The 26,473-nt window shown below is 47.6% G+C and overlaps 1 protein-coding gene across 1 annotated transcript; it reads left to right on the top strand.

Moving 5' to 3' along the window:
• Positions 1-425: 425 nt before the first annotated feature.
• Positions 426-5,285, top strand: LOC128918021 (melanin-concentrating hormone receptor 1-like). The gene is given in 3 exon segments (XM_054221857.1): positions 426-612; positions 615-755; positions 4,243-5,285. Coding segments are annotated over 3 exon segments (1,371 nt in total).
• Positions 5,286-26,473: the final 21,188 nt, after the last annotated feature.

Raw genomic sequence — 26,473 nt, 5'->3', positions numbered from 1 at the left:
TCTCAGGTTGGAGTTAGAGGGGTCAGAGGGTCAAAGCAACAGAGTTTTCAGTGGGTAATTTGGTGCCTTGACATTCCCCAGCCCCACTAGTGGGGATGTGCCTGTGACTCAGGGATGAAAACTGCAAGTGTCTCTGCAAGAAAGATAAACACTGAAGGCAGGAGATCAGAGCTACTTAAAAGGCAAAATCTGCTGTTCCTCTTCTGACGATAGCGAGAGCAGGATGGCTGTAATTGGGAAGGCACAGATCCTAGCCATCCCTTCGGGGGCGGCATGGGGAAGCGATGTGAAAGAGCACCCGCTGCAACCCTACCGAGGCACTGCTGAGCCCCCAGCCGGGGGTCGGCCCCCTCCCACGCGAGGAGGCAGCTCCCCCCGGCCCCGCTCAGCGCCGACATTCCCTCCCACTCGACGGCGGTGGAGGGATGCTCTCAGACGACGTGGCTGGCGGAGTCAGCTGCTCTTTGATGTCAGTACCTGCTCCGGGCTCGGAGGGGCGGGAGTGGGCGAGCGGAGCGCGGCACAGCCGAGCCGCAGGCTCTGCTCGCCGGCTGCAGAAGGGCTCCTGCCTCCCACACTCTGCTCGGCCCCAGTCTGCCCGGGCGGGGAGAGGGGGAGCCCCCATCCCATCGTTGCCGCGGATCCGCCGAGGGAACTTGCCCAACTTTCTCCATCCCTGCTACCGGGACTCACTGCCATGGCCCCCACCAACTCCTCCCGCAACTTCACCGCGCCGGAGGCTCGGAACGGCTCAGGTGAGCAGGGGCTGCGCGCGGCAGAGGCGCATCTCCCCGGCGGGGCGCTGGTGCTGGGGCCGGGGCGTGGGGAGCTTTGCGGGGCAAAGCCCGCCTGCACATACCTCTTGCGCTGTTCTGCAGCGCTGAGCCCGGGAGGTACCCCATGAAGTGGGAGAGGCTGAGGGCAGGGGCACAGCCCCCTCCACAGCCCCCCACCCCCGGGGTGCCGGCAGGAACTAGCCGCCTTCAGCACCCGAGGGCGGACAGCTCCGGGCCCCGGGCGGGGCGGCACACGGCGGGCAGGACAGGGTCAACCCCTGCCGGGGGCTGGGGAGGGGCCCCGCGCCCCCGACCTCCCTCCCGGGACACCGTACAGCACCAAAATAAAGCCCGACCACCGCCGCTCGGCCCAGGGGCTTGAAGCGATTCGCTACCTGTTGGTTGTGAGACAGTAATAACTCCAGCAGCCTGTTGGTTTTAGCTGCAGAGAAGAGATGAAAGAGCCCAGCTAGACAGGGAGGGGAACAAGGCACAGAACGTGAGACATCGCTGGAAAGGGAAGCGGAGGTCCCCACCAATCTCCTTTTTTCTCCATACTACCACTGTTCCTAAATCAAGGTTTAAGGTCAGGCAGACCAGTTCTCAATGGTGCAAGTTGGTGAAACTCTTCAACAGAAGGTGTTTTATAATGTGATCTTTGACTCCCTCTCCACCAGCAAGTCCTTTATAAACTGAAAGTGTGCCTTAGATGCTTCCTTCTGAAAGTAAAATAGTAGTTTCCTATGCATACGGGCATGGCTGAGGACAATCACCTTAGAGAAAAAAAGTCCTTATTCAGTTCACATAGTGCAGTCCACTTTGGGACTTTTAAAGAGGCAGCCACAGATCTACAAGCAAGGACAAATCAATGCCTGAAGTAGCTGTTTCAGTAAACAAAGTACAGCCACTTAGATGTGCACAGAAGCAGCATCGAAAATTCAGATTCAACCATATCTCAAGATGAAAGAAGCTTTAGAAAAGAGATAACTTTTGAGTATTTGATAGTCATGCACTTCTGACTCCAGCCCATAATACACACACAGACTACAGCTTCACACTAGCTTCCAGCTAATAACACTTGAAAGTCCTGCTTGTACCAATACCAAGAGGAAAGATGCTACAGCACTATAGAGAGTGCTTTTCACCTGAAGCTTTGGGCTTGCACACTAGGCCAGGTGAGCTCATTCCAAGTGTTACAGGGTCATCATGAGCCCTCTATTGATTGCATGGCAGGAACAGGACATTTTGTCCCAATTTCCAGCTAAACAAGTGGCCTTTATGGTTCACTCATACAAACGATTCCCATCACATTCATAACAAAGTTTGGGACTAGAGAGGAGAACAGAACTCATAATAGCTACGTGCAGAATAGCAGGACCACAGCTGTTGTCTTCCAATTTCTAGTCTGCCATCTTCAAGCATTAAGGAGGCACAGGATGTGTCTGGACATTCAGGGTATACACAGGCTGGATACTGAAGAGTAAGTATGATTCTAAGATAAGTAAGAATCTATGATTCTAAGTATCAAAGTTTCCATAGGGTTCTGATGACAGTATGTTATCTGCCAAAAGCCACGTAACTCGGGGCATTTCCTTGCATTAATGAGCAGCCAGGAGGAACAGTGACCATTTAGAAGCCCATGAATGGCCTGGACCACACTTTTTTGTCTTATCAACCAAGCCTGGCTTTCACTTTCAGGTACTTGCCTCATTGGCTGCTTTCTGTCATCTGCCCAGAGGCTTTTACAATAAAATAGTGCTACAACAGCTCTACCAGATTCCGACCGTGGCCTTGCTTATGCCTAAGCTGGCTGCTTTGTAGTGCCAGAAGGACTGAGGCAGTAGCAGCTCATCAGGTGCCACTTTAAGAGCACTGAAATATTACATACAGTTGATATGGTACACACTTTTTCAGCCACTGTCCAGGCCAGTGACGTGGCCCCAGTTGTCTTGCCAATTCAGTCAAGCTTCTATGTCACACCAAAGTAAATCTGGAGAAGTTTGTACTCAAGAATTCTAGAGGTCAAAGTTAGCAAATACCACCTCAGCAAATAGATACAGCTTTGGCACACAACACCTTATGAGTATCTGTTATTTCACTTAATCTCATTTTCAAGATTCCCCTAGTTTCTATTGGAGGAGACCTCCCCACTTCTACAGGTACAGGCTGCTAAGGAGGTGGAATAGTACAGTGACTGAAAGTATTTCAAATTAACACCACATTGAATCATCTGCAATTCAATGAAAGACACATGCAGTCTAGGCTCGGGGGCTGTCATGCATGTCTTTGTAACAGCCACACAAATAACTCACACAAAGCCTTCCCCAGAAAAAAATCAGGTCCCATAGCAGAGGAGTAATGAGATTTGCCTCAGTTGAGAAGGTGATTTAAGACTCCATCACACACTGCACATGACAGTCTTGCAGAACAGAGCACACCACAATCAGTGCCTTAGACACCACCTTCCGTACCCAAGAACAGAAATCCCTGTTGGTTGTTACTGAGGGCTTGCAGCTTCAAAATGCTATTTGATTATGTTTGGGCCTCTCACCCCAAACATCAACAGTCAAGCATCAATGCTAATAAGCTATGTGTTATTAGGCAAGAATTTTACCTTTGAAATGCACTTACATCCAGAACCCAGAGACAACAAGCTTAAGTTATTTTTTTCCCCCCTCCATGTACGACTAGGACATTCCCTGTTGAAGGGCCACTCTGAAACATACTCCCAAACCCCTGTCTGGCCACACACATGGATTTCTTTTTAGAAAAGAAACTAGAGGAAGGGAGAAGGACAGGGAAGGAAGATGAAAAGGAGCACATGTACTGCCCTAACCCTGACAACAGAGGTGGGACACAGCCAGGGTACAGTCCCAGATCTCACAATTTAGATAAGCATTAGTTATCTGCCTGCATGGTCAATGAACTCTGTGTCTCATACCATACAACAGATAAACCACCCAGGAGATGATCTGAAACTTTTGACACAACAGCTTGAGCATTGACTATATCCAGATTTTGGCACCCACATAGAGGCGTACTTCTCTGATATAGAAAGCACCAGCTGCCTTACCCACTCCCCTCAAAATGGGTGGACACCCAACACACCCTGTCAGAAAAGATACGATCAACTCCCTGTCAGACACTGGCAAGTGCAGAGGCACACCAACCTGACTTTAGTCCCCCCAAAAGAGCTGGGGAGGTTCAGGTCAAGACAGAAGTACATAAGAGCAGCCTAGGAAAGAAGTCTACACATGGCCAGATTTAGGTGGTGTGCTGCATGCATTGGGTGGTAGAGGAGGAAGCGTCAAATCCCCAGCTAAGCCTCTCCAGTACAGCGGAGGGTCTTAAACATCATTCCAAGCTACATCTTTGAAGGGGATCCAGCTGTAGGACAGGGCAAGCACACAGAGATGTAAAGAGGTTGCCTCTGGGTTGCACTCATGGCTTTGGTTTGTTTTGGCAGTAGCAGAGAAGTCAGCACCATACACCAACGTGATCATGCCCAGTCTCTTCAGCATCATCTGTTTCCTGGGCATTGTGGGGAACCTCATTGTCATCTACACTATTGTCAAGAAGAAGAAACTGAGATGCAAACAAACCGTGCCTGACATTTTCATCTTCAACCTCTCCATTGTGGACCTCCTCTTCCTCTTGGGCATGCCTTTTCTCATCCACCAGCTCCTAGGCAATGGCTCCTGGTACTTCGGAGCTCCCCTGTGCACCATCATCACTGCCCTGGACACCAACAGTCAGATCACCAGCACCAACATCCTTACAGTGATGACACTGGACCGTTACCTGGCAACTGTGTACCCTCTAAAATCTACCTATGTCCGAACCCCATGTGTTGCAGCTCTAGTTATCTGCTTGGTGTGGCTCCTCTCCTTCCTGACCATCATTCCCGTATGGATGTACGCAGGTCTTATGCCTCTGGAGGATGGGACTGTCCGCTGTGCTCTCTTGCTTCCCAACCCAGAGACTGATATCTACTGGTTCACGCTCTATCAGTTCATGCTGGCATTCGCTGTGCCATTGATTGTGATCTGTGTGGTCTATTTTAAGATCCTTCAGCACATGGCCACCACTGTGGTCCCATTGCCCCAGAGAAGCCTCCAGGTACGTACCAAGAAAGTCACCCGCATGGCAGTTGCCATCTGCTCTGCCTTTTTTATTTGTTGGGCTCCCTTTTACATCCTCCAGCTGGTTCACCTCGGCATTGACACACCGTCCATGGCCTTCTTTTATGCCTACAACTTTGCCATTAGCTTGGGCTATGCCAACAGTTGCCTCAACCCCTTCCTCTACATTGCCCTCAGTGAGACCTTCAAGCGCCAGTTCTTAGTGGCCATCCGCCCTGCAAAAGAGCCATGTCGCAACAGCAGCTCTGTCAACAACAATAGCACAACAGAGGCTAGTGTATGTCTAAAACTGGCACCAGAATCCACCCAGCAGACTCAGTTTCTGGAGGACTTTTCCCCACGTTCACTGCCTGTGGCTGTTCACTAGGGCACTCTGAAGTGATTGCAGCAAAAAGCCTTCAGATCTATAAGTTGATGGAAAAGCAGCAGCTTCAGGCAATTCTTGATGAAGCGTTTGAACCACAAGCTTCCACTTCCAAGAGTCCAGGTGCGTCCCTTTTTCATTGCAGGGCTCTGCTCCTACACTGCCCCTGGCCTATGAGATGCTGTGTACTGCTGCTTCTTTCCACCCCTGCATGGGAGGACTCTATCACACAAAACACTGGTCCCCCCAGAGGGATGAATGGAAAAGAGAGAAAGGACAGAAAGAGGATTTCAAGGGGGAAATGTTCACCCTAGAAGAATAAAGCCTCTATCAACAACACTGCCTAGTGATTCCCCGCCTCTTGGCCTGACCAGCATACCTAAGCAGCATGTCAATATAGAGCTTCTTCATTCAAAACCTGAACCTCTGAAACACAGTGTCATGTATTTATTTTTGGTAAGAAATCTGACCTGCAAACTTTGATGGCTGTGCTCATATCCCAGAAGAAAACAGACAAAAAAGGTCTTGCGGCCACAAGTCTCGCTTAGGTCTGACACTTGGCCTTTTGGTCCAGCCCCATCTGCTTCCAGTAGGCTGTATTGTTTGGCAGCCAAATATTTTAAAAGACTGGCTAATTTTGATGTTAATCCCAAATATTTCTAGCAAAATCAGGCAGATAACAATTGCACTGCTTCAAGGGACTGCAAATAATTCTCAAAACTACTGCTACTAACACCAGCTTTGTGGCTTTTCATGCCAATGAGCTGATTTTCACACTGCTAGTTCCTCATGCTGCTCTTCTGCCTCGCAGTCTGCACAGCCGTTGGGGAACCCCAGGCAGAGGGTTTTAAACATGACAAAAAACACAATGTGCAGAGATCTGTGGAGCGAGAAGATGCAAAAAGGCAGCTCAGAGGAAGCAGAGTTGCTTGTGCAGCTTCTTCAAAGTAACAAATGCTTTATAAAGTTAAAAGAGGAAAAATTAAATGTCCATGGCTTGTATGTGCAGCTTTAACAGTCACAGATTAGGAAATAACTTTGCTCATTACAAAGACTAGAGAAAAGACAGCACAGATCAGCTAAACACGAGGGATTACACTGATAGCCTATGCAGGGCTCCCAGGGGACCATGCAGGCATTGTTCAACACTTTGTCAAACATGGAGGAACTGGTTACTGTAGATGAATTTAATATAAAGAGGAATTAAAAGCATCAAACAGCACAAAAGAATTTGTTCCTGTACTTACGGTTTCATGCTACCAGCCACCCATGGTATACCCAGAACAGAAATTCACCCTTACACAGCTACACAGCAAACTGTGTCACCTGCACAGGACTTCCCCAGCCACAGGCACAGCTAACACACACACACACCACACTCGCAGGTGTTTTTAAGTACAGCCAATACTTCAGTCTACACCCTGTAGAGAGCACACAGCCATTCACTCACCTCTGGTGATCAAAGCAGGCCAGTGTGCAGCACCAGCACTTTTGACATCATCAGATGTGGTGCACTGCTTTTTGAGTCATTGAATAAGCTTTATAACAGAGTATCTCTCTGTATTTTCATTCCAGACTCTGTCAACCTGCACCCAACCTTAGCGGCATATCTACACTGCAGCTGCACAGTATCTTGTCAACTTTTCACCCCCATTTCCCTGGGAAATAAAGCCAGACATGTACGGAGCTTTCAAGCTTTATGACTTGAAAAATCTTTGCCCTGTTTTAACTGCCAGGAATTTTCACCTGTGCTGGTTTTCAGGGAGCTGCTTTGCTCTTTGGTCAGCCCTCTCCCCAAAGGGCTCAGGCACAAAGGTCGAGGAAGATGTATGATGTGCCAAGACAGACTTGCTCTCAGCACAAGGGAAGCTATTGTGTTACCTTTCTCCCATAAGGAAGTTAAGGGGAGGACTGGCACACTCCTCTGTGAAAGGAGGTGGTAATGGCTGGGTGGGTTTTTTTCCTCCTTTAATAGTAGCAGTGAGGAAAGCATGAGAGAAGTGAAAACAGACTAAATTATCAGGGCACTCAGAGAGCAGCACATTGAAGATGGTATCTTGCTTACAGGAAAGGTGTTTATGGTTGAACTAGTCTGTTCCCGTCTTAAGTGAGTCAGTCTGACCCAGTGTGGCCAAAACATGTGCTAAAAGTCATGGGGGCTAAGAAGGGTGGTCAGCACCAGCTGGTGTGACACTGGAAAGGGTCTTTGCAGGGTAGACCTTTTCCAGATCTCATAACACTGAAGTCAAGGCACAGTATACAGGCATCTTCCCAGGCTGAAGTCCCTTCAGGTCTCATTTACATGAGCAGGAAAGCCATGATAGTGAGACCTGGAACCAACACCAGGGACAAGGCTTCCCATTTAGCTGCTGTCCCAGCAGAAGCACCTGCCACTTCCCACCACTCTGCAAAAGTTCATAGTTTCCATTGCCTCATGTTCCTCCTGCCTGTCCCCGAGGGTTTTCCTAGTCCAGAGGTCTAAATGCTGGCTGTGGGCTCCCCTCCCTTTCCATATATATATGCGTGTATATATCCATAAAAGCTGTAGCAAGTTGGGAAGACAAGGAGGCAGATACTTGCGGATGCTGAGATGTTGGGAAGAGAGGTACAGACAAAGGAAACCAGCAAAGAACAGACAGCTTTTCGCCGTCTTCCCTAAATCACCCCAAAGCACAGGGAAAGATGAACAAAAGCCTCTCCTTTGAACACAAACCTTTTGATCAAAGGCCTTTGGAGGTGTCCCCCTACCTAGGGGATTAAGGTAAGGACTTCCAGTAGCTATACAGTCTCTGTGCACCTTGGTGTGACCTATTCCAACCATCCTACCCCTTTTCTCTATTTTTCAGAGCTGGCTTTTTTAAGTTGGAGAGTCTGTTGACGTTCTGGTTTGTGTTCAGCTTTACCTCTTTGTCTGTTCCGCTCTTTGTATTTATTATGTGATCCCCCTGTCTCAGTGCCTCGGTTACTGATTGCAGAGCCTGAATAAAAGGCATATCTAAGTAGAAAAGGACACAGCTACACGTACAGAGATAGGCAGCTGAAGCGCTTTCGTCTGAAAGGCACGGTGAGAAGGGCACAGAGATAAGACACACGTTTCCCTGCAGTCCTGCCCCCATACACAGCCCATTGTCTCTCTTGCTTGAAGGAAACTCAGGGAAATCCAGCTAAATAACAGGGGGGAAAACACCCCCAAAACCAAGGGGTGATAGAAAGAAACTATTCAATCTGGTGGTTCAGATCAACAGCCTGAGACAAATTTCCTCAGCTCCTTCTGCCACCACTTTTCTGTGTGTTCGTGAGCTGCCTTGCCAGACAGCAAGAAGACAGATGGGTTCACTTTCCACCCCCTCTTCTTCCCCTCCTTGTCCTTAGAGGTGCAACTGAAGCCACATGTCACAGCTCTGCTCTTGATAAACTCCCACGAGGGGCAGATGGTCCAGTTACTTTCACTCCAACTTTCCCAGGTAGCGACAGAGCCTTCTTGGCTGGTTGCTACAGGATTCAGTCCCTGGCTGACCCTTCCAAGTTACCTCTTTTCCACTATGCAGATCCCCATGTCCACACTGGGCAGTAAAATATACTCCTGCCTTCCCCACAGTCACAGCTCTGCCAAGGCAGCCCAAATTAGAAGCTGGAGCTGAGGTCCCCAAAGCCCTGCCAGGCAGCAGGCTGGTGGCATCCTTCCCCAGAAACCATTCTTCAGCTGAAATCTCTGCACAGCTAAACCTGCCCAGGAGTAAGCTGCAGCCATTGGAGAGTGAGCACAATGCTGGCAGCTGCTGTGTGGGGAGGAGGGAAAGGTGGGGTGACTCACTGGCCCCTGGGACACAGCCAGAACCTGACTAATCATGTTTCATCAGTCCTCCTGAGTTGCTAATTGGATGCATTTCATTCAACAGACTCACAGGTGCGAGAGGAGCCACACAGCAGGTACAGATATGTTCCTAGCCCACTCATTTTGCATTAGTCCTCCTGCCAGATGCAGGGATCACACAGCAATGCCCTTCCTCACTCACCTCCCATCAGCAAAGCAAACAGCTAAACCCTCACACCCCTGCAGCCTTTCCACTTGCTCCATCCCTGCTGTGGGGCTGGAGAGGGGACAGGACACAGGAAAGTCTCACCAACAGTAGAGAAGTAAAAGGGGAGGGATGCCTCGTCTACAGCCCGCATCTCCTATTGGACGATTCCTCCAGCAGATGAGGGCCCTTTGTTGCCTCCAAGCAACAGAAGATGTATTTTGAAGCTGTATTTACAGGGCAGCATTTGAACAGTGAACTCACTGCACCACTGGAAGCAAAACCTTGGTTAAGACATGTAGACCCTGATTGCAGGAGGGCACAAGAGATGATACCTGCTCTTAGAACCTTTGTTCCCTACCTGTATCCCATTTGGAAACAGCTCCTATGATTGTACAGGACTCACCAGTTGTTCCTCTCACAGCATCTTTCTACCCGTATGGTAGTGTTGGCTATGGAAATCATCACTCCTGATCTCCCAGTCTGGCTCATGGGAGAGCAGCAGCACTGGCTTCTCTTGAAGGGTAAAGCCAGGCTTCAACAACTCCAAAGTTACATTTGAGAAGTGGCTTACTTCGGTATGAGACATGATGGTGCACATAGAGTGGTGCTTTCATAAGCACTTCTGGATATGCTGAGGACAAGCATGTTAGAAAAGCCCCCGGGGTTGTCAGCTCAGTACCTTTCACCATCTCTAAATGCTGCTGGAGTCACATCAACACTCCCTAGGGGCAAGCCTTTGTATAAAGGATTCCTCCTCCAAAGCAAAGTCAGACTACACCGGCATCGCCCTCCCCAAGCACAGCAGCTGAACAACAGAAGCACCACTGAAGACTGAAGGCCCCATCCTGCAGGTCCATACAGGGTTAGTCCCCTGCAAATGAGAGACAAGTTCTGCCCGTTGCACCAGGCTGAGTTTCAGTTTACACCACAGCAGCCAGTGGGTTTTTAGCACAACAGGGAGAGGACTCTACCTCAGGTACTGACTGCATCATCATCCGGCACCGCATGAGAAAAGGAGATCTGCAGGGTCTGGCTCCACAGAAACGCCTTTGGGGCAGTGACTTTTTGAGCTTCAGTTAAACAGTGACACACACAGGTTTTGGTTTAGGCCTTAAACCTTATTTCTTCCACTTAAAACTAAGTTAACAGATGAGTCAGCCCTTCCCTCCAACCTGTGCTCTTCTATCCCCTGCAGGTTTCCACTCGCAGAATAGGCAGGCTGAGAGTCAGTGACATCATTTTAATTATTCTGGTGTTTGGTTATTAAGTTGCCTTTGCTAAGTCTCCAGGAGCTCTTAGGATTCTCTTCCTACACATGCTGCTGGAAGCACAACAGCTTGGCAATCCCAGTCTGCCATGCCCTGCTCCACCAGACACTTCAGAGGAGAAAGCTGAGCTCTCCCTAGGCATCCACAGCAAGGAGAAGACTCCTGCCTCATCCAGGAGCAGCGCTTCTCACACCCACTGCAGGCTCAGGGATGCAGTCCTCTACCTTTTCTCCCATGGGACTTGACCGCAGAAAGCCAAACACTAACATTTTTGCACGCATTTTGGCATAGAGCATTTGATAGGGATAAGCATGGTGATGGAAACAGTGGGTGAAGTTATAACTGATGAGAGTTTCTCAAAGCTATTATTGACTTATTCCACTAGGAGTCTGGTTCTTGGAGGTGCACCTTCTCCAGCAGCCGGATCCCTCCCACTGAGAAATGGTAACAGGTTTAGAAAGGAGAAGACTATTCACATCAGGGTTCCCTCTGCCTTCCTTCCTGTCTGCTCATAAACAAAGACTTTGGATTTCAACTTGCACAAGGCATTTTCAGGGATTTAATCCCCTCCCCCACCTTTTTTTATTTTTTAAAGATCAAGTCATTACAACCTCCCAGCCCATAATCCCCAACTTAGACCTCTAAGTGCTCTGGCAATGTAAATTTGTCATGTTATCAATATGGAAACTGCTTCAGAAGAGAAAGAGTAAAACATCACCTCTCAGATTGAGAACAAGTTGCCTGGCTTTGCTTTTATTTGAGTCCAGATACTTTTCCCCAGCCAACTGCTGCCACTGAAGAAAGCACATAAACACTTGCTCTTGGGCTGAGGCGTGTTGTGCCAAGCCACGGCCCCCAGACAGTACTGACACAATCTCTACATTTAACACCACAAACACTGGCAGCTCAATGAGAGGGGACCCATTTGCTGGAATTAATATTCAGTCTTTCTACAGCATGGGAAACATTAATTGTTCAGTGTGAAATAAATTACACGTCTTTCTTGGGGGGATCTTAATGAGACCTCCCCCCTCTTTTCCTGACACACTCAGACTCAGGGTGAAAGAAAAAAAAGCAAGACAACTTTCCAACATCTCTCCATCAACCCTGTATCATAATGACCCAATCAAGGTAATTAGGATGTCTCATGGGTGTTCAGGGAGGCTTCACACAGCAAATCCAGCCTGCTGTTCACTATATAGCCACAGCATAGCTAATTACTGCTGGTTTTAGAGGGAAGAGGAGCAGACCAGCTTTGTGAGCAGTTGGGAAAAAGGGCTATGCTGAGTACAGTCAGGTTTTGGCTTTACCCCTAGTCCTACTAGAAGATCTCCTGGTAAGCTGAAGGCTACAGGATGGGAAAAGAAGCTAGTCTGGGTGGTTAGTTCTTAGAAGAGCCAGCATAGGGACCTAAATGCACCTGAGAACCCCTTATTTATCTTCAAACTCCTCTGGAGCAGAAGGGCAGGCAGGCATCTTCCCCATAGCTCCAGTGCCAGCTAAGCACATGTGAGTGCACAGAAACAGGCACACAGAAAACAGAGACCCCCTCCTCACCACAGAGACTCCAGCAAGCCCTTTGGGGCAGGAAAGCATCACACACTGCCATGGCAATGGACACAAATGGAAGCCTTTCCCAGGGCTCCTGGGAGCTGGATGTGCACTTCTCCATCTGCCTCACCTATCTACACTAGATGCCATGGCTACAGTCATGATCCCCCAGGCATGATCCATCCACATTCAGGCTGGCAAACTGCACCAAGCCCCTCTGCCATCAGGTTTATGGAGCCCCAAAGGGGATCCCCTCACCCAGAAAGGTACTCTGGGAGCATCTGCAGCCCACATCACAGCTGCCAGCTACCGTGTGAGCCGCTCACTGCCCACATCTCCACACCACCGGCCTGATTTATCATCTTTCCTACCCATGTGGCATTGTGTCCAAGCTCAGGGCTGCTAGGGATGGATTAGAGCTCCACTGTTTGATACCCTGTTATTTTCTCATCTCCAGATTTGGCTAAAGCACATAGAAGAAGTGTTGGTGTGTGGATGTAAGATCAGGGAGGACACTGTTGTCTCAATCAAGGCTGCACAGAGCTGGCCACATAGCTGCACATGGAGGCTTGGCTGAGTTTACATCAGTGCCTCTTTCTTTACAAAAGTTTCCAGACAGGCCACAGGTAGACTTAGTCCCTTGTTTCATGGCTATCTTCCCTTTTCCTTCTTGCTGCCTTAGTTTCCTCAAGCTTAGAGAAATTTCTATAGCAGCAATAATTCCCAACTCACACGTTGGTGAGACTTTACAAGTTATCATCTGTGCTCAGAGAGGAAAGACTTGAAAGACTGAACAGGAGGAGATTATAAACCAAGCTGTAAATGTGGAAGCTGTGATGGACACCACAAAGTCTGCTGAGGGTAGACATGGGGCAGCTGTGGACCAGATCCCAAGCGGTCCACTGTGTTTCCATATCACATCTCCCTTTGCACATATATGGTCTAACTCACTTGTAACCCAGGAAGCTGCCTTGAACACCCAAATATGTCCCATGACCAAACTGACATGTTAAAAGGGTGCAGGTACCACCCAGCCTCAATGCCCTCTCTGACCAGTCCCAGCATCTATGTTCAGACAGATATTTAATCCTTTCCAGAATGGGACAGCACCCCACACCTTGCACACGTGCATCCAAGAGGTTAATGCTCATTGGGCAATTGAATGGACTGTGATCACACAGGGAAACAGGCCAATTGCACAGGCAGCCTCAGACCCCCTTTGCTGCATGACCACAGAAGGAAATCCAGTCTGCTCTTACTCACACCACTGCCTCCACTGAAATTAATGACATGGGATTAGAGAAAAGCCAAGCAAAACAAGGTCTGAGTCATGCCAGAATGTTCTTCTGTGGCTGCCCAAGAGTGGAGTTTGACATCTTGAGGGTCTGATTTCACCACCAAAATGAGCTGCCAAGAATGAAAGCTGACATGTTGCTGTCCTCTAGTTCCTTGAGTCTAATAATCTCAAATGCTTTACAAGTATTAATGACCCAAACCTCAGATGGTGGCTGGAGACAGGATAGTAATGATGACCATTTGATCCTTGGAAAGCATTAGGCTGTCATCTCAGATATAATCTACAGTACTGCTGAAAAAAGCAACTGCTTATCTTGACTCTGTCCTTTAGCGCAGGAAAGGAAACCAGGAAAGAGTAGCAGATGATTCAAGAAAAGACAAAGTTACCAGAAACACTTGTCTGCAGCATTACAAGTGACAGATAAAAGCTGCCAGGGGATCGGGCAGACCAGCCAAGCCTTGACATATTAGAGACAGGACATAACCTCCATTTCTTTAATCTCCCCAAATCACTTCATTGCACTAATTCTTTAAAAACATGCGTATTCTAATAGCTGCAAAGATATCAGATACATCCTGTGGGCTGTGAGAGGTGACCCAGGAGGGAGAGTATTGCTTCAGGCATGTATGAGATTGGCTAAGAGACATGCAGCCAACTTACAGAATTATTAGCAGAAAACAAGCTTCTGCAACCAGTAACAAGCTGCAATACATTAGAACTGTCGGGAGTGTTTAATCTCTTCTTTAAAGATGAACCATCAAAACTGATGAACTGCAATTGTGACAGCTCAGTGCAGAAGCCCAGATTTTAAATTCTGTATCTGACTGTTCATGTGGTAAAGGAACTCAAATAATGCTGCAGGAGCATCAGGTCTTCGTAGGAATTCTTTGACCCTTTTGCTACTGTGTTAGACACTACAAGTGTGATGAAAGGCCTCAAAGACAACAAAGGCAGTAGTTCATATTTTGGAGTTTATTTTCCATAAAAAAACTGCAGAAACTAGTTCATCTGCACAACACATTCCCCAAAACACAGCCATCTTGGGACAGAAAGCAGCAGGGCACAGTCCAGCTCCTTCAAGCTCTGGAGAAATGGGATTTATCAGTAGAAACCCTTCATTGCAGCTCCTGTGGAAAGAGCTATGGGATCAATTGTATCATGACACCTCACCAACTTTCAGATTCACAAGCAGAAAATCCACATCACATTTCTCCCCATGCAAGAAGCTGTTGGCTGATGTCCGCCAACTCATTTGCAAGGGAAACTTTGAAGATGTGTCTCATTTTGGAAGCAGCAATGATCACAGATCACAACAGGAGAAAACCTGCTCTGTCTCACCCTCCCATCAACTAGAATGGGGTAACTCCTGAGGATATCAATCAAATTTTAAGCAAATTCTGCAGTTCCTTTACTTGGCTCCTTCCTCACCTTGATGATGAGCTAGAAGAAGGGCAGTACTGTCCAAACCAGGTTTGACTTGTAAAGCACTGGACAGAGAGAGGAATCTGGAGATGGCACTGGAAGCGGTGAGGGGACAAGAGCTGGTTCCTGCAACACAGGGCACCAGGAAACAAAACTCAGCTTACTGTTAGTCTTTCAATCAAACAAGCCTGACTCCCAAAAGGGCAAAACTAATACATCTCAGGGTAAAGGAAACTTTGAGAAATATGAAACAAAGGACGATAGGAAGACTACAGACATTTTGAAATATATATTCCTTTTAACCAAATGAAATGATGAAGAAACAGAAAAAAGGAAAAGCTAGAACAGGTTTGGTCTTCATGAAATCCAAATTGGAACCTTTATGGCTTGATGGTTTTATTAACTCCACAAAGAAAAATTGCTGTCTGAAAGCAGGAGCCACTCAGTGACCTGAGAGACATCTGCCTGCACTTGGACAGTGTCACACATAACAAGGACACAGCTGGCAGCAGTGGCTCTGCAAGTGGCCCATCCTGCTCCTTCACATCACACCTGACATTTTTTGTGTCAATTGCTGTATTTCAGGATGCATTAGTGTGAGCAGCAAACACCTTGAGGGGAAAAAGAAAAAAAAAAAAAAGAAAAGAGAGCCTTACTTGAGTCGTAGGTGGCTGGGAGAAGAGAGAGCGGAAATGAGTATTGATTAGCAGATGCTGGACTACTTTTGAAGCTTGTAAAATTGTCTTAGCTGGCACTTCTGCAACACCCTCTGGCCCATGTTATGAGCATTAATAACTCCATGCCCATAACTTACAGAGGGGGCAGAAATGAACTCATCCCAGTTTTACAGTTAGAGAAACTGGTGCTCATGGTGGTAGTGATATATTCCAGGAAGACCCATCAGATCCTGACTGTTCCACTGTGATTTGCTCACCCTGGGGTATTTACATCTCTGCACAGACTGTGATGTGAAGCAGCAACCTCTCAGTCTGTCTAGCAGTGTTTGCCCACGCAGGAGAACCACAGATGCACACACACGCTCTGGCTTAAAGTGAGATGGGCCAGTGGCACTTTGGAGGCTTTTCCCTGGATGATAACACAAGGTAAAAAACATTTCAATAGTTTCACATAAATTTCTTTCCTCCTTTTCACTCCTGACCTGACTTTTACCCCTTGAGCTTCTACTTAGATGTTTCCTTTTAGGTTCCCAGGAGAAGTTTCCACCAGCCTCCAAGGTCAGGACACCATGATGGTGTGTGTCAACTGGACAAAGTTGGTCAGTTTTCATCAAATAACTAGAAGCGAGACATCTTTAATCAAAAAAGATCCATGACCAAGGGTGATGATACAGGTGCTGGGAAGGGACAGAGATGCAAGGAAGCTCTAAAGACTTGGCAAAGAGACCAGTCAGCACCATTTGTGCCACTTTGGGAGAGGAAATAGTCAAGAGAAACCACCAGTGTCTGAGGTGCTTGTTTTAAGCTTCAGAAGGAGCAATGGGCACTGGAGATTCAGTGAGACAGACAATTTCAGCACTGAGGGAAGAGTAGCCAAAGAGAAACAATCTTGTTTCTTTATGAAAGAAAGAATTTGTGCATTTGGTTCTTTTTAAAGAGACCACCTCCACTAGTTAGTTCCTCTTACTTTCTCCTAGGGATGAAACTAAAGAGGAAAAAAAAAATTAAGTCAATTCAGAATCTTTCAACCACACTTTGAAAATGGAATTATTGAGCTAATTAAAACCAGAGGTGAGTTTTATAAAAATCTATTGCAGTCTTTGTGCCTTGCTAGTAGCTCTGTCAGGACAGTTGATTTTGGCTGCTTATAATACTGCTTTGCAGCTGGCATAGGGGTTTCAAGATCTCCATTCAGCGCCTGTTCTGGCTCCCGTCCCTCGACATGCCCTGGCCATGCTGTTGCCAAAACACCCTGTACAGCAAACTAAATAAACCCATGAAAGTGCAAAGCAGTGTTCAGTGTCAGCAAGGAGATGTTGGCAACATAACCAGCTAATATAACAATGAAAGATCCTTCCTGAGCCTGTGAGAGCTTCTGGTCTGCGTGCTTCCATATTAATTTCCTCCCTGATAGACAAAAATATTTTAACTAGTCAGAATGAACCTGGTGCTCAGAGCATTTCTGCTGAGATATTCTAGAAGCTGGATGACTGAACTGAGCGAAGACTTCATTTTCAGCCCTAGACTTAGGAAAGGTCCCTGCCCTTACACATGTCTACCTGCAAGCAACTGCCAGGCTTCATTGGGCTGAGCCTGAGCCCATCCCAGCAGCCTGCTGAGCGGATCTGCACCTGAGAAAGGGGCAGCATCATCCCCTGAGCACCCATCACAGGCACAGCCACCAGGCCTGGCACATGCCTGGCTGTGCCTCCAGGTTCACGCAGGTTTGTTTCCAGAACCACCTTCCAGAGTCAAATGGGGACAATTTTTCAGCAAAACTTCCCTTTCTTCTGGGAATTTGTTATTGATGTTACTATGGTTCCCATCTTCAGCTCAGCCCTTAAAAGTAAGGAGCATTGCTGTGTGCAAATTGAGGGAATTTTCCAATCGCAAACTCATAGAGCAAAGAGACACTTGCTCTTTCCATACCTTGTTTTTATTTATTACATTTGTGTTGAGGGACGAGTTCTCATTGTGCTATACAGCTCAAATCAGCAGCACTTAAAGCATAGCTAGTCAAAAGGCCTTTTTTAATTTAAAAGCTGAACAAATTTCAGCTGATTGAATGACTGGCACAGCTTTTTTTCCCTATTGTAGAACTAATTTTAAGAGTCACCATCTGCATTTGATTTTCTGTGAAGTCAGAAACAGACTTCCATCTGTACTGTTGTACAGTAACAGATACAGAATTGAGTGAATCAATACCTTTTGAATGGATTTCCCTGCAGCTGTGCTCGCACCTTTATTTACTTCCTGCAAAATTCTGGGCAAATTTACTTTAGCTGGATAAGCCAAAGCCTGAGCTTATTCTTCTAGGTGTGTGCGCGTAAGAACTATCCTGCTGTTTGTCCATGGTTGAGTCAATATAACAGAAGGATTAAACATCATGTTTTATTATGAGCACAACTGTGCACACACAGGCCTGTCGCATAGTGGCATACAGCGTTTAACAAACCAGAAATGCACGCTAAACTGCTATAAATGCAGTGATTATTCAGATAGTCACAGATAGGGCGTCCACACAGGGGAGGCAGATCTGAATAGCTACAGCACAATTATAACCCTGCCATTACACTGGATAATTTCCTAGCAGACACGCCAGACTCCCCCAGCATACAACACAGCCTTTGAGCCAAAGATCCATAAGCCAATTTACATGGAAAATTAGGAGGTGTCAGAAGAGGCAGAACTAGACAGGTCTCAAGGATATTAATTCCTGCTCCCTTAGCCTTGAGCTTTCAACATATCATTAGTTTAAGATCGTTGATGTTAGACTTCCGTCAATGCCATGAAGAGAGGGAATACTTCACTTAATCTGTGCTTGTGCTGGGTGAAGATAAACCAAATGAAAGAACCAGCCTGCATGTGCAGGATATAAAGCACTTCAAGCCCAGCACCTCAAGCCAACCCTCACTCCGACAGCAGGCAGACCACAGTTCACTCCCAGCTCTGCAGGGCTCATCCCAACCCGCAGCATCTCTCTGCACCACAGACTCCAATGGCCTGGCATGGGGGAGAGGACAAATGGCACTAAGCTACTTCCACAAAAAGCTGCTAACTTCAAAGGTTACCCAGCACCATCCTCCTCTTATTTTTGTCTCTTCTCAAGCTCCCTGACAAAGGCTGTAGGCACCCAGGGCCATGACAACTTTGCTCTGGAGCACACCTCCCTCCCTCCAAGCACTACGAGTTGTTAATCAGAGTTTGATACACAGGGGTGTAGAAGACACCTAGCACCCCACCAATCTAGTCTACCATCTATGAATTTATGATACATCTACAAGCAATTTGCTCTGGGCAAACAAAACAGCAGCCAATTAATTTGTGGCTGGGTGCAGTTACATCAATAACAAAGCGGATAAGGGGTCAAAACTAGTAGTGCCTGCTACAAGCAAATTAACTGTCCATTTAGGTAGAGCAGCATGCAGAAATGAGCTGATAGCTATATCAGTGAGTCATTAGATGGGAGACTAAAGCTCCCATTGGATGCTGTTACCAAGTTTTAGCTCTCCCCAGAAGCTAGGGCTTCACAAAGGCAGGGCAGGAAAGGCCATTTCCATCAGGTTTAACAAATACAGCCATAAGATGCTGAGGTTTGGCCACACTGCTTCTCACAGGGCTTCCAACCCACAGCCAAGGTGCTCCCCAGTCTGACTCTGCAACCCCTGACAGTGACATCCTGTGTGTATCTGCACAGTGAGCGAGGGCTCATCTTCACCCGCTCTGTCAGGCAGCTCAGCTCATGGAGGAGGGCTGTGCCAGCAGGGCTTGGCAGCATAAGCTCACCTCAAAGCACCAAGTGCCTCCTGCCCATCAGCACACAGCAGCCTCTGCACATTTGTTGGTTTGAATTCAGACACCTGGGGTTGTTCCCCTCCCTTTTTCCTCAAGCAGCAAAGGCTGGAAGCCCAGAGAATCATTATGTCTTATTGTGTCTGACACAGCAACTCCCATCCTGTATCTCCAGTTCTGGCCTTTTGGGCATGATTCCAGTATAAATACCTGACTTATATGAAATGCCTGCAGTGCGTTAGCCCCCAAGAATTCAGGACCACCACACAGACTTGACACCATCTATAACCCAATAACATGGGCAGCATCCTTCCTCCTCCTCTGCCCCACAGCACAGGAAGCCAGCCTTTTCAGGGGCTACAAGGATAGACAGCAGCAAGTTCTCAGCTCTCCAAACACCTGGAGGGTGCCTGCAAGATGTGCTTGTGAGGTCTTTCCCACCCACTTGTCAACGCATAACCACAAGTCATTTTGGGTTCTTATCCTTAACTATTGGTGCTGGGCATGACAGGCCCCTAACCCTCCGGCATTTCAATTCTGCCATAACAGGGTCAGCATCAGTGGAGTACGCGCCAGCTGTGATGAATCTCTCCCCAGGATCACATATCATTTTCTCCACCTTGAGAGGAAAACTGCCTCTGAAGGAAAGGGCAGCAGCAGTTAAAAATCAAACCAGACAGCTAGACTGGGACTATGAACCACATCACCATGCACATTGCTGCCGTAGGCAGTGCTGCTCCTAGTGCCTTCACACTGAATTCACACCCTATCTTGCTAATAAGGCCTTTTGAGACAGGCCACAAAATTATGCTAAATTAAATGAAAAACCAAGACTAAGACTACCACATTGGAGGCACTCCTCTTCCTCCCAGGAGCCTGAATGCATTTTAACTCAAACCTAAGAGGACTGGTGAGGGGAAAAGCACTGCATTTACCCATTAGCATTTCCCCACTTACTTCTCCTCAAAAGAAACACCAAGCAACAGCTCCAGAAACTCGTTTCCCTTATGAGTTAAAGTGGTGGAGGAGAAGCAACTAGGCAGCACTGTTGCAGGCCAGCAGAGGAGGAAAATGGCCTCAGCAGCTGTCTTAGTCTTCCAGCCGAAATAAAGACCCTGCTCAGCGACAGCTGCAGCTCCTCAACCAGTTTTAACCCTGCAAGAAGGCAGCCGAGCTTCATAGACACCCCAAATCCTGGTCTTCAGACTGCCAAACCAGCTGCCCCTGCAGCAAGGCACTTTATCCTCCCAAATCTCTACTTCTACCTGCAGTTTTTCCAAGAGATTTAAATTAATTTAAAACCACAATTAAGGCTCAACCTTTCATGTTCTTTATTCTTAAAGAGCTGCAAAACCAGAAAATCCTTCAGATCTGAGCAGGGCCAGGTCATCCTACCTTAAAGATGGGGCAACAGAGCTGCATTTGTGCAGTGGTTAATAGCTCAGGATTAATTAGAATACACTTAACCCAACCCAAGCCAGTCCCTAGTTTGCTGAGCAGCCACATCATAAGGCAGCTGGACACCTTTCAGCAGCAAGCACCTGCCAAGACCTTTGTGGAAGGACACCCTTGACCTCATATAGTTTAAAGTTTAGAGCTCAGTTGAGTCCTCTCCCCTTGCTCCAACTGGGGGGCAACACTTCCCCCTTCAGCCAAGAGACTCATGACTCAGCTATGAATCACCAAACAGCCTCTTCATCTCATCCACCCGACACCAAACCTCACCTATGAACAATTAGAGAGATCTATTGTCATGCTAAGCAGTCCGCTGGGCCCCTGCGGCCCCCGACAACTCCTCCATTCACTGTCTGGGTTGCAGGGGCAGAGGTATTTTTAGTGCAACCACTGTTTTTAAACAAGAAATGGAAATGGTGCTTTTCTGGCTGATTTACTGGCAGTGGTTGCCATGCCGCCTCTAACCAGAGGCAAGGAGCAGGAGCACTGAGACGCAAAGCTCGAACAGATGAATCATGCAGAGCAGCAAGGCTTGGGGGAGTTTTAGCATCCGAGTTGTCAGAGCAATGCACAACTTCACAGATGCCCTTTGCAGCTGAGGTCAGCCCAGGTCTGTGTGCTGCATCCTCCAGAAAGGACCCCACTCCCAGCTGTGAGCTGAGCAACAGCTGCTCACAAGGGTTCGATTTGATCATTCAGCTCAAGCTGGAGACTCATGTTTTTGCCTATGGAGAATTAAAGTGGCAAAAAGCAAAACCAAGAGGTTTCAGGCAAGGAAAAAGTCAGCAGTGCTGCTTTTCCCAACAGCCATGCAGGCAGACAGCAGCTCCACACACCACAAACTCCCCTTTGGGAAGATCACATATCTGTCTCTGTGGGGTGGTGGGTCTCCAGCATGAGCATCAGGCAGTGATACAGGACAGGTTTCTGGAGGTCTTCGCTCCAGTGCTGTGTAGACAAATTTTTCCCAAACTGGTAGGCAAAACTATCCAGTTTTTCAAGCACACTGGGGAGTGAAGGCAATGGCAGAGAGGCAGTGAAGGACTGCCAGCACTGGGTAACGCTCTCCTTTATCCTATAAGGTACACTACAGGCTACAGGAGAAGTAACAGCACTACTTCACTTGGATAGGATGGGGGTGAACAGGCTCATCCAAAGCAGAATCCTAAGCTCACTTTGCAGGAATTAATTCACATATTGCCCTCCAGAAACTGGTATTAACTAAAGCCTGTCAGTCACACATTAAACAATTTCTGATTTGTAGGTTGTTCAATAGCAGTTTTGTGAGCAGATGACATTTGAGATTGAGTATGTTTTAGTTCTTTTTGCTAAGTGCAACATATCAAACATATCATTTGGCTTCCAGGACAAAACCATTTTTATTTCAAAAGACAGATAAGCAGCTTCCGGAGTTCATTAGTCCCACAAACTTTTTTGACAGTAAATGCAGCTGATGACTGTTCAAGCTGGAAAAGAAGTCTCTTGTACGAGACAGGGACAAGGATCTGCTCAGCTTTAAGTAGAGACACTTCAGAAGGCAGCAACCACTTCCAGAGCATCTCAGACACTTGAGCAGCTTAACACCTCTGCAAATTGGGAAACTTACATTTTAAGGGTCACTTAATGGACTGCAGTACTTAAATGGCTTTTTCACATCCATCCTGGGAGGACTTATTCCATTCTGTTTTTGCAGGGAAAAAGAGATCAGCCTCCACTCACCCACAAACAACAAAGCAAGCTCCCCAGACCTTCCTCCCCCACCCATGCCATCAGCCTGGCTCAGGTTCTGCAGGAAGTCCCTTGTCCCCACTGCAGACCAGGAGCTTGGGCTCACGATTACCCTACACCAGGTCACAGCAGCTCACCCAGCTCAGGACAGCCCTTTCCCCACAGACACACTCTCTGCCCCAGCCTGGCTGTGGTGGGAAGCTGGACAGGGTAAGCTCCAGTGGCTTTTTTTGTCTGGCATTAAAACTGCTTATCGAGCAAAGTTACAGGCAGGGCTTATGATTTCACAGCATAAGACAAGCTTAAAAGAAAGGATCAATTGGAATGAGGCAGGAGACTGGGAGAGGTGTCACCGCCATCTTTTCCTCCCAGAGGTCCAAGGGGCCAAGGGTCCTACGCTTTCCCATGCCTGTGGAAGGGGAGCAGGCTCCTGGGTTTGGGCCCTATCCCCTCCAGAGCTGCCAGGGCTCTTGGCGCACACACAACCGGGAAAAGGGTCAATGTCCTGGCAGGCAAATTTGCAATTGCATGGACCCACAGCCCAGCACCCTCACAGAGCACAGGCTAAAAGAAACACTGCAGCAGTGGCCACGCCGCACAGCAGGAGCCACGAAGTAGCTTTGTAGTCTTAAAAAAAAAATCCACAGCAAATCTCTTTGCTTTAATCATGAGCAGCACAGAAGTACATCATTAAAATGATCCATCTGCACTGGAAAATTCATCTGATCCCCTTTCGGGGGGGAGGCACAGGGAGAGTGTGCAAATACAAAAGGAAGAGGGATGTGTTCCCTGCTATTGTCCCTGCTCAGCACCGAGGCTTCAACTCCATTATAGGAGACCTCCTTCTCATCTGCACACAGGCAAATCTCAAAGAGAACAAACCATTTAAATGCACTGGCTTTTATTTCCAAAGAGGAGAAGAATTCCTATTTGTTCTCAGGATTGCAATTTTCTCCCCATGCTGCAGAGGATACAAACAAATGAGCAGGGAATGAAAGGGATTAATGAATGAATGAGTGGGACCTGAGCTCCCAGCTGCAGGAGGAAGGGGGGAAGCCAGCCACAATGTGAGGGACTGCCTGAGCAAGATAACCCGTACAGCTAGTGTTTAGCATTACAGACACCAAGGGCTCTTGGGGACCCCTGTTCAAATGGAGATGAATTAAAAAACATCTCTGAAAGGATTCATTTAAGGGGAAATCAAACAAAGAGAAAGGTAGGAAGGGTATAAAGTTTAGACCAACCACATATTGCACAGAAAGGGCTGGTTTTGCAGAAATGCTGAAGAGCTGACACCACTCAGTTCCCAACAGCTTTTGTCCTCCTTGAGGGATGGACCCACATGATGCTTGTTTCCTCCCAAAGTCTTAAAAGCTGCAGAAAACCAAAAAGGCATTTGGTATTTACTGAGGTGTTTATACAAGCATTGCTTATTAAAGGCCTATTGACTCTCCTGGATGTATCAGGGATATGTAGCCCTGTGAAAGCTGCAAAACAAGCAAAAATTAAATCTTCTTTTCCCCCCTTCAAGTTATTTTAAATTCAACATCAGGAGATTAGAGGCAAAGTTTGGGATTAGGATTAGTTTTCAGCCTGGTGAGTGAGCTGGTCTGATTCACATGTCAGTCAGTTCCTGTTACTGATGGCTTCCAATAAGCTGCATCACTGCACTCTTTGCTTTTGATGCCCCGAGAAAGATCTTTGCTTTGGCATGATGGGACACATGAAAGCCATCACAGTTTGTTTGGGTGGGAGAAGCAAGTGACACCACCCTCTAAATCTAAGGAGTTAGCAGTTACCCATCATCCTGCTAATTCATGGCTTAATTTGAAAGCAAGCTTAATTTGCAGATTAATTATTATAGTCTCTGACTGGATGAGCTTGCAATAAATCACCTGTGTGTAAAATTGCACAGCAATTACTTGACTGTACATTGAGCATGTAAATGTTAGTAAAGAGGTGTCACCTAATGGGGACTGATGTTGGGGAACTGCAGGCTACAGCCAGCAGAAGAAAGTCACAGTGCAAATCAGGTCAGGGGAAGAAGTGTCAGACAAGAACACACAGACCAAAGTGTTTAGCACCATACAAATCAGTCTTCAGGAGCAACATGCAAAACCAATGCAGGATTTTCAGGGACCTGCAAATTATGATGGAAGCTGCTGGAATTCCTCACAGGCACAGCTGGGACAGCAGTTTTGAGAGATGAGCCACTGGTCAGGACAGCCCCGGCCTCACTAGTTTAGGGAAAAGCAATACAGATAGATCTCAAGGAGATTAAAACCTTCAACCAACAGTGAGACTGTAGCAGATGACTGCTTTCTGGATGCCACAAACCTGGATTTCAGGACCATCAGATTTCACCATGATCAGCCCAGCCCTGCAAAGCTATTCCCTTAAAACAGCTATTCCCTTGCAGGAATGAGACACAACAGATCCCACCAAGCTGCCTGGGGCAGAATACATGCCCATCAGACCTTGGAGCACACAAGCAAGAGACTTCCCAGCCAAGTCCCACCCCTGGCCAGGGGACAGCTGGGTTTTCTCATGAATGCTAACACCCAATGCACTTCTAACCCTCACCAGGGAAGGTCTGAACCAGCCCATTTCCACCACAATTGCTGCCCTAGCTGGCACTTTTCTGATAGCAGAGGCAGAGCAGAGACAGGCGAATGTCCAACCTCAGTGTGACACACAGCCCATGCAGAAATTTCTCTTTGCCTGCTTTTGGCTGGCTGCAGGCTCATTGCTCAGCAGTGCCAGGAGCTGGCTTCAGTTCTGTTTGGGATTCAGTTTTTTGAGAAACCAGAATTTCAGTTTCATTTTTAAAGAGGCTCAGCCCAGGGCCATGGGACACCCGAGACTAGAAACAGCTTTAGAATAGCAGGCCCAAGCGCGTTATCTTCTTAAAGCCAGGACAAACTGGAAACAAGGATATAAAGCAAAGCACCTCGGTGCATCAATGTTAACACTCCTTGTAGCCTCATAGATGAAATCCAATTTGCCAGAGGAGCTGGGATTTATTACTATGATCAAAGGACTAGGAACAAATGCAAACACTGTTGGAGGGAAGCTGTGAACACTACAGCATTACAAACACTCATCCAGGGCTCACGTTAGGAGAAACAGATGAACCAGGCTGCAATCTGCATCCAAGGCCAGGACCTTGATTATAGCCAGCAGGATATGTGGATCCTTCTTCAATTCACAGCCACCTCCTTCACCACAGGCTGCTCATAGGGTTGCTCAGCAACACAAGGGCTGATACTGCCAATTTATGTGGAGCAAGCCTTCAGGCTCCCAGGAGGAGATGCTCTTACCTGACACTGTGCAACTTGCATTTGCATTCAGCCAGGGTGAGCTGCCAGGGAAAGCCAGGAGCCTCTGGCACCCCCATCACTCACAGGGCTGTGACCCTGCCTGTATCAGATGCACCAAGCAAAAAGCAGCACGTTTGCACAGCACAGCTGCCTGCAGCCCCCCATTAACACATCCCATCCCAGTAAACAGGATCCTGGCACCAGCTCCAGTTGTCCAAACTGAAAGTTGCAGTAGGAGTGGATCCATCCGACATTGATGCTCTATCATTTCCCAGTAAGCTCCTGACATGAGGCAGACCTTGCAGGCAAGCAGAGGAACACAGACCTGGACTTGTCTCTCAGCAGGTTCACAAGCACAGAAATGCAGCATGATCCTTCTCCAGGATGAAAAAGGTCACCATTGAAGCTCTGCAACCATTGCAGCCCACAACTACAGGATTTCCTCATGCTCCTTCCCTCTAACTCCCAAACACATCTCAGTAGCACCAGTCTCCCTGATGCACAGGACACCCCTGGAAGAGTGTTTGTTGCATGCATGGTCCCTCCACCGGAGCATCAGGATTTGTCCAAAGCCCTGTGGCAGTGCCTGAAAGCATCCAGGGATCTCTACTTCTTAACCCAACGGGTGCTTTCCCAGCAAACCACCAAGAGCCCCAGCT

Source organism: Rissa tridactyla, chromosome 15 (genome assembly GCF_028500815.1).
Source record: "Rissa tridactyla isolate bRisTri1 chromosome 15, bRisTri1.patW.cur.20221130, whole genome shotgun sequence".
NCBI classification, from domain to species: Eukaryota; Metazoa; Chordata; class Aves; order Charadriiformes; family Laridae; genus Rissa; species Rissa tridactyla.
The sequence above is the reverse complement of the archived record's forward strand: the minus strand, read 5'-3'. Positions and strand labels throughout refer to the sequence as shown.